Source organism: Anas acuta, chromosome 19 (assembly GCF_963932015.1).
Source record: "Anas acuta chromosome 19, bAnaAcu1.1, whole genome shotgun sequence".
Classification (NCBI taxonomy): Eukaryota; Metazoa; Chordata; class Aves; order Anseriformes; family Anatidae; genus Anas; species Anas acuta.
This window is the reverse complement of record NC_088997.1, coordinates 1,118,042-1,131,854: the sequence shown is the minus strand read 5'-3', so window position 1 is coordinate 1,131,854 and position 13,813 is coordinate 1,118,042. Positions and strand designations below refer to the sequence as shown.

The following is a 13,813-nucleotide window of genomic DNA, read 5'->3' as shown; positions in this document are numbered from 1 at the left end:
GGTTGAGGGGCAGGTCAGACTGATTTTTCCAAGTGCTAGCAGCAGCATTAGCTCTGTAGGCTTATCTGCAGGGAAGAAAGAGTCTTTACCAAAAATACCTCATCCACCGTGGTAGATATCAGCTTTTTTTGCCATGTTTCAAGGATTTAAGTTGGATGGCAGACAAGATTAAAGACCTCCTTACACTATCTTGAACTCTTCAGCCTTGCTAATTCAGCATAGCTTGGGTGGCTTCTTGGACACTCTGGTTTGCTTTTCTCCCTTTTAAATATGCACACTGAAGCGCACAGTCCGTGTGTCTGGTGAGCAGGCAGGCTGTGTAGAAAAGTCCCCTTACCTGCTGTGGAGAGGGCTGATGTCCTGGTTTGGGCTGGGCGGTGTGTGGTGAGGAAGGCTTCAGGTTTTGCTGTTGATGCTTCTAGGTGCAGAAAGACTGAAAGCAGGTTCTGTCTCCTGCCTTTTTTTTTTTTTTTTTTTTTAATTTGGCCCTATTAGAGTAGTCTGTGAACATCTTGCAGCTTGACACGTCATTCTGTAGCCGAGGCGAGTGTGCCCAGGGAGATGGTACCTCTGTTGGCCCTAATGCAAGCCTGTAAGCTGCATGGTTTTTTGTAAAGCTGCATTTTTTTTTTTTTTAAAGCTGCAGCACCCATGAAGAGGCAGGTAGAGACCCACATTTCTCTGCTGGACACACGTTGGTCCTCAGTGGTGCAGATGGGCAGTGACTGCTCTCCAGGTGCCCAGAATTTGCCTTGCACCGAGGGTGCTGGCACCCACTGCCCTCCCAGCGCACCCGCTGAGCCTGAGCACCAGCACCGATCGGCTCTGTTGTAAGATCCGTCTTGAACTAGTCACCCTCATCGTTTTCCCGGAGGCTGAGGGGGCTAACACAGAGACAAATTATATAAGGCCAATCTTGCAGGGCCCAGGCTGACCAGTTTTATATTAAGCCACCGTATATGTGCAGCACATGAGTGGCTCTTTAAAGAAAGCCTCTTACTTCCCCTCCCTCCCCCTCTTCAAAGGCTTATTTCTTTTGTCGCGTGTCATGGGGACTGGCAGCAGGTTCAGAAAGTCTGAGCTCCCAGCTCAAGGTCATCGGGATTGTTTAACTATAATCTCCTTTTCTGTACTTATACTTTCCTACAACTTGCTAGTCTGTTTTTCCAAAATTAAACTATCGCGCAAAAGAGTAAATTGGGCTTTACGTGCTGGCCCAGGATGGGGACAAGCCAGCAGCAGGCTGGGCTGTTGGTTGGGGTGTGTGTGTGTGTCTGTGTGAAACTGCTTGGGATGCAGAGCAACGTGGGCAGCGTGGAGCCAGGGCTGCTCATGGCCACGCGTTGGGCTGCAGGGCACAGACCTGAGGAAGTGAAACCAGGCAGCTTGGGGTGATCGAGTTCAAGCCCTCCCTAGTGGCTGTGTACTGCAGATGAGTAAGGGAAAGGAAAAAAAATGCCCCGACACTTCAAAGAAGATCAATAGATTGGAATGTTTTGGTTTTTTGAAAATTGATTTTATTTTTTTTTCTGTACAACTAGGAAGGCTTGAAAACTAAAGTGAAAGGTGGAGATTCCTTGTTGCAGGGGGTTGATCTTTAAAAAAGAAAAGCACTAAACACCGTCAGCCTTGCAAGAACGGGCAATCCTGGAGCTTAACCATGAAGTGGGACAAAAATGGCAAGTTCTCTGTGCCAGTAAATGTTGGTAGTGCTCCTCTGGGAAGGAGAGAAGGGCTTGTGAGGCTCTGAACACCGCTGTGCAGGACCACGGCCATTCTGTGAATATTGCAGCCACCCCTGCCCACCACCCTCCTGCATCTGTAGTGCTTGTGGCAACAATTTTGTGCTTGTGAGTCGTCCCTTGGGCAGGAGTGCTGTGCTCGGAAAGGCAGGAGCGAAGCCGAGATGCCATTCCACATAGCTCTTACAGCAGGGCATGGGAATTCCCCGGTTAAGCCTTGTCGATACTTGCACAACCAGGAGAGCTAATTTGGGGTGAGTTAAAAATAGTCAGCTCCTCGCATTGATACAACTTGAAGTTCACTTTCAATAAGCACTCAGTTTTTTCAGTGTGAAGGCCTAATGGGCCAGTCCTTACTCCGTTGAGGACCCACTGCATGGGTGTGAGGCTCTTGTCACAGGTGCTGTAGCACGGGCCCCAGGTAACTGCTGTACTTTGCCCTCCTTGTGGAAGGAGAGCAGACAAAACCCGACTGCATCACGGCTGCTTGAGTGGACTCAGGCTTGCAGAAGAGACTTCCTTCTTTTTTCTAGGCTCCATGTATTTAAAGCATATAGAGCGGTGCTGAGGAAGTCGGATCCCCGGGGGCCAGCCAGCCCACCTGGCCCTGCTCTCCTCTGCTCGTGCTGGCTGTTGAAGCCTGGGCTTCAACGTGGAACTGGCTATGAAGGAAGTGCTCTGCTTTCCTGGGGAAATTGTAGTCTCTTTCACTTTACTGATTGACCTGTAATAGTTGTAATAAGTTACTGGTTACTTCTGTGCCGTGCAAAGGCTGGGGAAGTGCAGTGATGCTGGGTAACGTGACTTGGTAGTTTATGCTGGGATCTGGCACGGCACTCTTACTTAAAACAGTGGCTGGGTAATCTAGGTTGTTTTCTTAGCAGGGAGTGGTGGCAGTGAGGAAATGTTTCAAGATAACACAGGAATGGCATTGCTGTAGTCCCCTGTAAAAGACTCTGTAAAAGCATGAAGGGGGCTAAAGCGTTTTTTTTGGTAAGAGACACTGGCTTTCTCTTATGCTTGGTGGAAGCATTAACTTCTTTGCTTTGGAGCACAGGGGTACCATGGCGGTGCAGAAAGCTTTCTCCCCTCTGTGCTCGTGCCATGGCTGCCTGCCCCTGTAACTCTCCCTTTCAGAGCAGCGTGTGGCTGGTGCCCTGCATGGCAGAACTGGCCTTGTGATGCAGCTGAACAAAGATGCCTCTGTGCACTGCTCATCTGCCTGCAGGGGGCTGGAATTCAGAGGGTGCTGGGGAAATCACTAAGAGTCAGACTGGGTTTAATGCTGTTGTCATTAGCCCAGTTGGCATGGGGCATTTTGGGAACAAACCTGTGCTGGTTTCCTGCTGGAATCTCTGCGTTGTGGATTTTAGGGCAGTTAGTTCAAACCTAAGATGTTTAACATTGAGATGCCTAAAGTAGGGCAGGTAACCTTTATCTTAGTCGCTTTAGAATATGGTGTGATTAGCTAAGTGCTCTCAGTGCAATGATTTGAGCATTTTGGAGTGTTTGAGACCAGTTACCTGTATTAAAGCAGTGAAAGCAGTTTTGATTCATCGCTTAATTTTAGGAACCAGACTAACTTCTATCTTTAGCCTGGATTAGGAAAGATGTGATCTTAAAAGGACATTTAGTAACACTCATTCAAATTTGATTTGTAGTTTTTTAGTGTTTGAAGGGTTGGTGGGTGGGTCAAGCTTTTTGTTGTCAAACAGATACACTTAAGTTTCCTGTTTAAATAATAGTTGAAATATTATGTATCATGACTCCAGGAGTTGAAATGAAACTTTTAGGAAAGAGGCCAAATATTGCGAAATTTGTGATCTCATTGTGAGAGTAGGCAGCAGTGAGGTTTGTTTAGGCAAAACGTTCAGGGAAATTCCTGGGTATCTGCACTGAGTATCCTGGTTTTGTTTATTAACCACAATTGCTGCAGACTTACACTGGAAACATTTGATGAAGGAGAGAGGCAATGCAGCTCAGTTTTGTAAGGAAACATCAGATGATTTCATGCTTTCCATCATCCTGCATCTTTTGTGTCTGCCTGATTTAAACCTTGTTATTTTGGGGCATTAGCATATTAAGGGGCGCAATGAGCTCTTCACAAATATTGTTCTAAGCAAGGTATTGGTAAGGCTGGTCCTTTAGTGAAGGAAAAATTACTCAAGGAAGAGGTCACTATCTCTTTGTAGTTTTGTTATGCCATTTTCCACACTTTGCACTTTTTATTTCCTCACCAGAAAGCTAAATACCTTTCTCTGAAAATTTTTCATTTTTTTTTTCCTGCTTTGTTTTTTGATGAAAAAAATGAACTTCATTTGGTAGCTTTTCAAAAATACTGAATGAAAACTTTCCACATGGAGAGGAAAGAATATTTCAATCAACTGTAATCCTAACTTCAATATTGGAGACAGACAATAGCATCCTAATGATGCAGAGCACACTCAGGCACACGCCTGGTCTCTTGTGGTGTAGAGAGAAGAGAGCAGCTTTAGAGCGCTGCTGCTGCGTGATCGTTACTGACCCAGAGGTCCTTAAGAGAAATTCACTACCAAATGACTAAATCATGGGTCAGACCCAGTAGTGAGACAATGGCACTACATCAGAAAACCAAATGACAGTCTTATTTATATATGTATATTAAAAAATGTGCATTGAATTTTTTATTTTTTTCCCCCCCCGCAGAGAATACCGGAGGAACTAACCTTAGATGCCTTACTCGAAATGAATGAGTCAAAGGTGAAAGAAACAATGAAGAGATGTGGTGCCAGAGATGAAGAGTGCTCCAGACTCAATGGGGCGCTGAGCTGCTTAAGGAAGGTGACTGAGTCAGGTACAGACTGCCTTTTCTGTTCTGTGGCATTAGGTTCTCAGCAACCCAGATCACATCCCGCTTCCTTTTATGTAAGACAATCTGCAGAAACCTTTGGGTATATGCTGTAACCAGTTTCAGGTTGTGGTTCTTGGATGTGCAAGAAATTGCAGTGATCAAACACATCTAGAGCTATGGAAGGGATTTGTTTTTGACATCATGTTCAGCTATTGAAATAAAGGTATGTGGAAGTACCCTCTCCAACTCAATAGAAACTGTATGATTATTCCCTTTGTGTTCAGAGTTGAGTTTGATGCTCCAGTTGTCTTCCATCATTCAGTATCCTTGACCTAATGATTGCAAACAGATTTCTTGTGGGTAATCCCCTCCCCAAATACTGCCAGCTCAGAGAGAAGGTGCAATTCTGTTTAGTGTGATGTTGCTCAGAAACCTGAGCATTTTTCAGCTCAATGCTTTGCAAAAGCAGAACATTCCTCTGACAGCCCGTTATCACCGCATAGCTTGCAGTCTGCCAGTTGATTCACTTCTCTTTAAAACCCTTGCTTCCTGCTGTTTTTCTGCTGGAGTTGATAGAATCATTAGCCAAATACCAGTAGCAGATGTAAGAGCTAGAAAGAACCTTGATTTACATTGAAATTAAGTATAGAAGGGTACTGTGTAATTAGGAATGTGTGTTCAGTGTGCAAGTTGATCTGACCAAGTTATTTAAGAACAGACAAACACAACACTTCCAGATTGCTGTTTCACTGTCTTCTCCTGTCACCTGCCCCAGGCTGCTTTCAAAGCACTGTGAATTCGGTTGGTATGAGAGCGTTTCTCACAGCATACTGGTACCAGTGTGCATCAGATCTTTCTTTGTAACAGTTATCAATCTGTCACTGAAAGGTGCTGTTTCCTGTTGGTATTATGACAGTTCATACCATTCGCAAATCATAAAGATTAGTTAATGGAAAAGCCAACAAACAGCTCAGTTCCATATTTCCTTTTTTCTAATCTTTCTTATCCTGCATTGTCAAATATTTCCCATCCATACTGTGACAAAAACAGCCATTGTTCAGAAGGCATGGCATCCACTCACAGAAATGGCATCTAGCCCAAATTTTAGTGTACTTGTATTAATGTTCCTCTCTTTTCATTAAAAAAAAAAGTGTGTTTTGAGAGAGAGGATTTTTTTGTTTTAGTCCCAGGTATATGATCTTTTTTTAAACACTGAGCAGTGTTTGAAAAACAAGCATTGCAGAAGGCAGTGCTGAGCTCCACCAGCGATCCGGCAGGTTGTGGTGGTTCCTTTTTGTCCAGCTGTCTGTCCCTGGTGAAGCTCTAGCTAATAGTCAGGACAAACACACCAATTCTGTGCTGAGTGCTGCTGCTGCCTGTAACTGAACAGCAGCACCTCGGTATTCCAGCTGGCAGGTAAGGTCTGCCAGTGGTTACACGCCAGAGAGAGAGTTGGCCAAATGAGTGTTAGGAACATCTCAATACCTTTTATTCCAATCCAACAGCTTTTCAGTGTCATTTGGCAGTTCTGTTATCTAACAGAAAATTATTTCCTCTCTTTACCAGAAGCCAATCTGAAAGATGTCAGGGTGCTAGGTTGGATGTACAGATTTGTGTAAGCAGGTTGGTACCAAATCCAAATAGGTTTGCAGGGGGATGTGGGTGTCTGTTTCACACAGGTATGCGTATCCCACGTTCTTCAGTGGCGCCCCGATCTGTTAAAACTCAGCCCATCTTACAACATAAGACCTCCTTTAAGCTCTGAGATACAGTTAGGAAAAAAGGATAGTTACTACCATTCTCAGAAAGACAACTTCAGCTGATGTCTTAGATGGATCTTAAGAGAAAGAATTGCTTGGCTAGATGCAAAACAGGAGGAAACAGCAGCTTGTAGTTTAAATACATTTACCAGCTTTTTAATTTTTTTTTTCCAAATCTAACATTACTGTGCTTGCTGCACAGGTGGGGAGTTAAAAGATGATGTGCTGATGAATCTTCCTGAGGCACGCCGAGAGCACAGCGCTACCAACACGACCGAGTCCCCTGGCTCCTCTGCACCCGCACGGACTCACGCTGCACTGAACCTTCCCAAGGGCAATAGCCAGCAGGCACGGTCTGTGTCAGTGTCTACAATCACATCTTCAGATTCTGTCTCCTCCAGTCACGGACCTTCTATCTATGCAGATAACCTCCTGGACCCTTTTGCCTTCCCTGCACACAGTGGAAGGTTAACACCAAGGACTCCTCATAGCATCACCATCACTCCCCCAACCACTCCTCAAGCGAAGAGGCGGCATAAGTTGAAGCCACCACGGACTCCTCCTCCCCCTTGCCGGAAGGTTTTTCAGCTGCTACCTAACTTTCCAGCCCTCACGAGGAGCAAGTCCCACGAATCACAGTTGGGAAATAGGATAGATGATGTTCCCCCAATAAAGTAAGTGTGATACTTCCTTCCCCACAGGCATTGGTGGGCTGTATTCATCCCAAAGGGCATTCGGGGCTGCAGTTGTGATGCTGTGTAAAAGATCTGGTGTCCAGTTACCTGACTGCGGTTTCACCGTGGTCTTACAATCTGTATCAGTGGGATATTCTAAGATAACCACAAAACCGTCTTTTTGACTGTACTTTATTTGAAATTTCACCTGCTGGGGAGGTTGGGATGACTGCTGTTATTAAAGAGCCCCACCAAATTTTCTCAAATATCTAACAGCTAATTCCACATCCTGTAATTCTTTTTTGACCTTAAATGTTCCTCACAGTTCAGGTGGCTAGTGTTCTTTTATGTTTTATCTTAAGATGTGTGTTAGCTGCTAGTGTGAGCTTCAAAACATCTGTGTATATGACAACTATACCTCCACAAAAAGACAAATGGTCTTAGGCTATACATTAGTATTTTTTGGACTGATCCAGGCTTTGAGATGCACTTTGTTGGGGGGAAGGTGGGATGAAAGGTATTTACCTAATTTAATCTAACTAATAGTTGAAACCGGGAAACAAATGTGCTTTCCAGAAACGTTGGCTATCTCTAAACATTGCAGAAGCTTAGGTCAGCATCCAAATTCTCTAGCTGGCAGTGGACCACTATAACTTAAATAACACTGACCTCCTGGAAGAGTTCAGAGAGCCTGTTGTACTCAGGACCTCCTTGCCAAAAATACGTTTTTAGATAAGGGAAACTAGCCTAGCTCAGAATGGAGCTGAGATTTTGGATGGACTTTTGATGCTGTAGTACTGGACTGCTGGCTCACTGACACGAAGGAAATCATTGTAAATGTGGGGCCTAGTAAGCAGTACGGTGTTCTTTCACATTTTGAGTGCATATGAAGTGTACACTAAAATGTGCAAATTGCTAGGCCTCTAAACGTAGCAAGTAAGTGGTTTCCATTTAAGAATGGGTGAAAAATGTGACCTTGAACTGAAAGACCTGTGGCCAACACACTGCTTTGTACTGAAAGTCAGTTGTAAGAACCTGTTGCTGCTGTGATACAGGTCCTATTGATAAGCATGATAGGAGGTGCAAAATCCGGCACGTTCTTCATTCAGACCCTGCCCTGTAGAGCCTTCCAGCTGTCTCAGTTGTACAGTCCCATTCACACGTCACAGCTGCAAGCCAAAATTCAGGTGCACGCTTGTATGCTCTGTTCCCGGGCTGCAGCTGGGGCTCTGCCTAGCAAAGCCTAGGATTTGTAGGCAGGCAAATATTGGCTATGGAGTGACTTCAAGAAATTGTGCAAAACCAGAGTTGTTCGTAAATCCAATGTCAAAGGCTGCAGGAAAGTGTTTCTTCTCTAGCAAAGTGTGTATCCTGTCACGTGAATATAGATGTCTTAAACAAATTTCTTTTCTGTTCTCTAGGTTCGGTAAGAGATTTTTACAGGGTTGTCTTCATTTCATTGACTGGGAGAGAAGAACCTGTCCTTGCCAACTACCTGCAGTGTGATCATCTCTGTGCAGCCTTTGGAGGTCCTCACGAGGGCCTTGTATCCCTGAGTTTCTGTTAACTTTAACAGGAGCTTGGCCAGATGAAGAACTGCAGGATGCTTACAGGGTCTTTGTAACTGGTACTTCTTCAGATAACAAAAGCAAGGAAGGGGAATACTGATGTTTAGAGGGTTAAAGCAAGGGGTTTGTGTGTAATTGGTTGTCTGTGACCTCAGAACAGATACTGGTGTCCCTTGGTACTAGAAATAACTTCACATCTAACCATTTGTCTTTAGATAGTGTCTTTGGATATTCACTGCCAAGTGCCTCTGTATTGAAATTAGACACTTGCATGCAACTTTTTGAGAAACTCTCCAACAAGTTGCTAAACGCAGAATACTTCCTCTGATGTTGATGAGTCTATTCACATATTTAAGGGTTTACAGGACTAGGACTTGTGCTTTTATCCAGTAATGTATCAGTGCCATTTGGTGTTTTATCTCTCCTGATGAGACTGCATGCATCTCATTTGCTGATCCTGATGAGACAGCGTGCATTTATCTAATGGCCTTTAAAACAAAAATCCCAGGAATTACTTTGAGAAATGAAAAAGTATAAAGAGAAAATTCTAAAATGGAGATGTAAGCAGACGTCTGAGCATTTCTCTGTGGAGACTGATGGAATTTATGCAATAAATAAAAAAAAGGGCATAAGAAATAATTCAAACAGAAATTAGGACTTCTGGTGCTTCTGTCCACATAGTCATATTGTCTGTTTTAAAAATTACCCTGTAGGCTCTTTTAAGTCCCATTAAATTCCAAACTTTGTTACATTCCTTAGAACTCTTAAGTAAGGGTTTAGACATCTTAACTGATGTGATGATTAATGCACGATTAGTTAATTGTGGTTTGGATGTTCACACTAGCTCAGCAATATTCCTTGAAAAAACAGCTAGTGATGCCAGACTTTTCTTAAGATGCAGAAGACCACAGATGCCTTAAAACGTTCACTGGAGTGATCATAAAAGAGAATTTGGTGCCATCTAGGGCCAAACAGAGAAAGTGTCTTTTTGTAAGCCTTGACAGTGTCCAGTCTTGAAGCTGTGTTGCTGCCTGCAGATTGAGTTTTCTCCAGATTTGTAACATGGCTATAGAGTTAATTCAGGAAATACGCCAGAGTCTTAATATTTGAGAGGTCTTACAAAGTTTTGTGGTATAACCACTGGAGAACTGGACTGGGATTTTGGAGTCTAGGTCTCCTTTTCTGCGTTTACTGGCTAGCTAAGTGATCCAACCTAAATCATTTTATTCTTCTGGGTCACACTGGCTCTGTCTAAAAATGGTAATAATAATTTTCAGTGTAAAAGAATACTCTGACACCGTATGAAAAGCAGGTGATAGTATTTGTGGTAAACTAATTAAAAGTAAGCTAATGTCCACTTTGTTTTGAGAATGGCCTAGACCTAATCAGATGAACTTTTGTAATCCCTAAATATAAAACATAATGATTTAACAAAAGGAAGGAAGAATTATGATTCCACCACCAAATCTTACCTTAAACTGCCTCCATGTGCAATGAAATAAGAGTAGTAGCTGGTCGTTTTACCACAGGTGCAAACCAATCTCAGCTGTACTCCTACTGGAGTCCTGGCTACTAGTTCTTATCTATGAGTGTTTACATCCAGACTTGTAGGCATGCTGGTGACTAATACGTCCCTAAAATATCCTTTTGTTCTCCATCAGAACTCTCCCAAGGATCCCCTCAAACAGTACGAAGAGATTTTGGCTTAGCTGTAACACACAGGTAAGTGATGCACGCTGTGGAAGCCACAGAGAGAAGGGGTCAGCCCAGGCCAGCTTCCTACTTATGTTTGTAGAAGGGAGGACTGTTATTAGATGGGCTTGAAGTTGGGTTGGGCACCTCATTTCTCAAGTTCAGACGTAACTCTGTATTTCAGATCCATCTGTTTTTAATGTCTCTGATGTGTCCAGCCCCTGAAATCTTTTTTACAAAGCCAATTGACTTGCGGTTCCACAGTGACTAGTGTAGCACCGACCTGAAAGGGGTCGGCGCCTGTGGGCTGGACCTACACGTGGGATGTGCTGGCTGCCCCCTCTGGGCACCTGCTTGTTTCACACAGCAAAGCTCACAGTTTGAGCTGCTTTTATGGAAGGAGGTGATATTCTGTCACATGGGTGTCTTTTTATGGGGCTTCAGAACTGCAATCTGCCTTGTCTTGCTGAGCTGCAATTTTGAGGACCTTCTGATACGTGTGTTCACGTTCACCCTATTTCCACAGTCAGGGACACCCCTGAGCACCTCTCAGCCCTGTTTCAAGAATAAAGGGCTAGCAACAGTTCAGCAGAATTGATGCCAGCCTTCTTTCAGTTGCTTTTGATCAGAAAAATCAAGAAGTCTTTTACATAACACCACTTGCCCCTTTCATAAGAGGCAAAAGGAGCGTGGCTTGTCCATAACTACCAACAAGCATAGGTTCCTTTAGATAGTAGTTAACTTAATTTTTCCCCTCTTCTCTCTGCTTAGGTTCTCTACAAAGTCTTGGTTATCTCAGATTTGCCAAGTCTGTCAGAAAAGCATGATGTTTGGGGTGAAGTGCAAGTACTGCAGGTAAGCACACAGAGATGATCTTTAACGTAACAAGTATCTCAAGATATGCACTACTAACTGTGGCATCGCTTTTTATTTCAGTCAAACTGGCAATGGGATGCTTTGCATGACATGCTTAGGTCAGGAACCTGACGTGGAGGAACCAAATTTAGTTCCCTGCCACAGGATTCGTACCTGATAATGGGCAGATCTTGTAGTGGGAACTGGATGCCTAAATAACAGCAAGGCCTTGGTTTTCTCTGTCATATTCTGAAAGTCCAGAATGTTGAAATTTTAGCAGATCCTTGTCGTAGGACAGGAGTCAGTGAAGATAATGATATTAGAAATAAACGAGATACTAAGATGTCTACCTACCTTTCATTAGCCTAATGGTGTACATAACAGGATTCTTCATATAAATGTATGGGCCTGCTCTGGGGCCCAGAGCTTTCCAGAACTCTCTTTGAGATTAGCATAAGTAGTACAAATTAAGGTTGGCTTCCTCTTTTGGGGAAAGAAAAGTTGCTGTTTAACATTTAATGTTTCTCTTTTAGATTAAAATGTCACAACAAATGTACTAAAGAGGCACCTGCTTGCAGAATATCCTTCCTCCCCAGTAAGTTTTCTACAGATTCTTAGCACTTCAGTGTAACCGATGGTATTGTGAGAGCAAGTCTGAATTAAAGGTTTTCTTCCTTCCCTTCTCCAATCTGATTTCAGTAACCAAAATAAGGAGAACAGAGTCTGTCCCTTCTGATATCAATAATCCAGTAGACAGACCAACAGAACCGCAGTTCGGAACTCTTCCCAAAGCACTAACTAAAAAGGTATGTGGTGACAGAAGTGAGTCTTCTGTCTGTAAGTCACGGGGGAGCTACAGTAAGGAGAGGTCACAGTAGTACCTTGCTGGTTGGAGCAAGAATAGCACCTCAATGCAAAGAGACCTTGGGATGTGACGTTTCCAGCTTGTAAAACATTGGATGTGCACAGCTCCAGCCCCCTACTCACTTAAAGAAACTATGCCATGATTGAGGCTAGGAACAGCTTTCTTCTCTCCGTTGTTCAGTAAACATTGAGGGGAAATGTGTATTTTTGTTATTTTCTCAGTAGCAATTTTTCTTGCTTTCCAGGAGCATCCACCAGCAATAAATCATCTGGACTCCAGCAGTAATCCCTCTTCTACAACTTCTTCCACACCATCTTCTCCAGCACCTTTCCAGTCTTCCAATCCTCCTAGTGCAACACCTCCCCCAAACCCATCTCCCATGGGCCAGAGGGATGGACGATTTAACTTCCCAGGTAAGCCCATCTCTTCCAGGAGAAAAAAAACACTGCGGAGATGAAAAAGGCATCTATGCAAGCAGAGGCTAACCACGACTTTTTAAGTAGTTTCAGGTTTCTGAATATATAGTTGTGTCTTATGCAAAGTTTGAAAGTTTGTTCTGATACGTGATAAAAGGAAATGATCTGCTTTTAGAAGTTTTAAAGTTGTATCAACAAGATACCTTTGCAGGAGACAAATTATTGAAGCGTACCAGTACTTTTCTTACATGATATGGTCTTTCTGCTTTTCTTTTCTCTGAAGAGTACTAAAAAAAAAAAAGTGATACTCTTTTTTCTTCCCTTTTCTTATTGTATTGTAAAATGCATGCTGCCTGCTTTATGATTTAAAACCTCTGGTGACCAAATAAGTAAGCTGATTGCTAGAACAAAACATTAAAATGAGAGCTGGGATGAATTACTTTGATAACTATCTTCCAAAAGATAACCAACAACCAACATTCATTTTTAGAACATCCGACAGATGTGTATGGTGAAAGTAATTTACTCCACATACTTTACAGATTAAGGACACAAATGTGCAGTCTTTACCAAAGCTGATAGAGGCAAGACTTACATAGTGAGAACAAACCTAATTCCTTCTATCTGGAAATGAAGTCACATGCTGCTCAGTAGCTGCTGCATCTAGCCTTTAATACTGCTGCATTGTGCATCAAACTTTTGATCTGATCTTGCCTACTTGTAAGGAGCAGAAGCAGTGCCAGTTTAGATCAAGAATTCTACTGCAACTACTTTTGTTAGGACATATAATTCAAATTCATTGAGATTAAAAAAATAAATGCTTGCAAATGGCTCAGAGCTTCGCCTCTTTGCACGCGTCTTGGAAAAGCTGAAGCTGAAGAAATAAGAAAGGATTGAAGCACCAGCTTTTATCCAGGCCTGCCTTTAAGCATCCGTAGGTTCTCAAAGTTTGCTTCTGCCACTTCAAGTCTGAATGTATTGTTTTCCCACCAGACTGTTAGCTTATTGGTAACATAGCTTTTATTTGATAGGTATCATCTGTCTTAGTCTTTGAGAGATGCATGTGCTAAAATTCACCCCCCTCAAGCAGGCTGACTGATAATCTACTAATCTGTTAAACAATGACTTGGGACTAATTCATTGAATGCATACGGGACACGTGCTGATGATCCTCTAACTTGTTTTGTTTTGTTTTTTCCTTCCTCATAATTTTTTTTTGCTGTCCTTTTATTAAAAAAAGCTGCCTACTACATTCAGCATAGACAACAATTTATCTTCCCAGGTGAGTTGATTGTTTTAATTCTACTAACCAGCTTCTGCTGCCAAAAAGTAAATTTTTGGTAAAATTCTGCCTGCTGCTCAAGAATGTTAATTCTGCTTTTAGGGGGAAAAAAAAAAGTGTGCAATACAA

General features: G+C 43.0%; 1 protein-coding gene across 2 annotated transcripts in view; it reads left to right on the top strand.

Annotated features, from left to right (window-relative positions):
- KSR1 (kinase suppressor of ras 1) overlaps nucleotides 1-13,813 on the top strand; it is a 63,790-nt gene that overhangs the window by 37,696 nt on the left and 12,281 nt on the right. The window contains exons 3-11 of one of the 2 annotated variants that reach the window (XM_068656442.1): nucleotides 4,428-4,575; nucleotides 6,535-7,006; nucleotides 8,428-8,432; nucleotides 10,236-10,296; nucleotides 11,038-11,121; nucleotides 11,655-11,716; nucleotides 11,821-11,927; nucleotides 12,231-12,399; nucleotides 13,643-13,684. In XM_068656442.1, the coding sequence (XP_068512543.1) occupies nucleotides 4,428-4,575; nucleotides 6,535-7,006; nucleotides 8,428-8,432; nucleotides 10,236-10,296; nucleotides 11,038-11,121; nucleotides 11,655-11,716; nucleotides 11,821-11,927; nucleotides 12,231-12,399; nucleotides 13,643-13,684 (1,150 nt within the window). The remainder of the gene's footprint in view (nucleotides 1-4,427; nucleotides 4,576-6,534; nucleotides 7,007-8,427; nucleotides 8,433-10,235; nucleotides 10,297-11,037; nucleotides 11,122-11,654; nucleotides 11,717-11,820; nucleotides 11,928-12,230; nucleotides 12,400-13,642; nucleotides 13,685-13,813) is intronic. The other variant, XM_068656443.1, reaches the window with a different exon arrangement.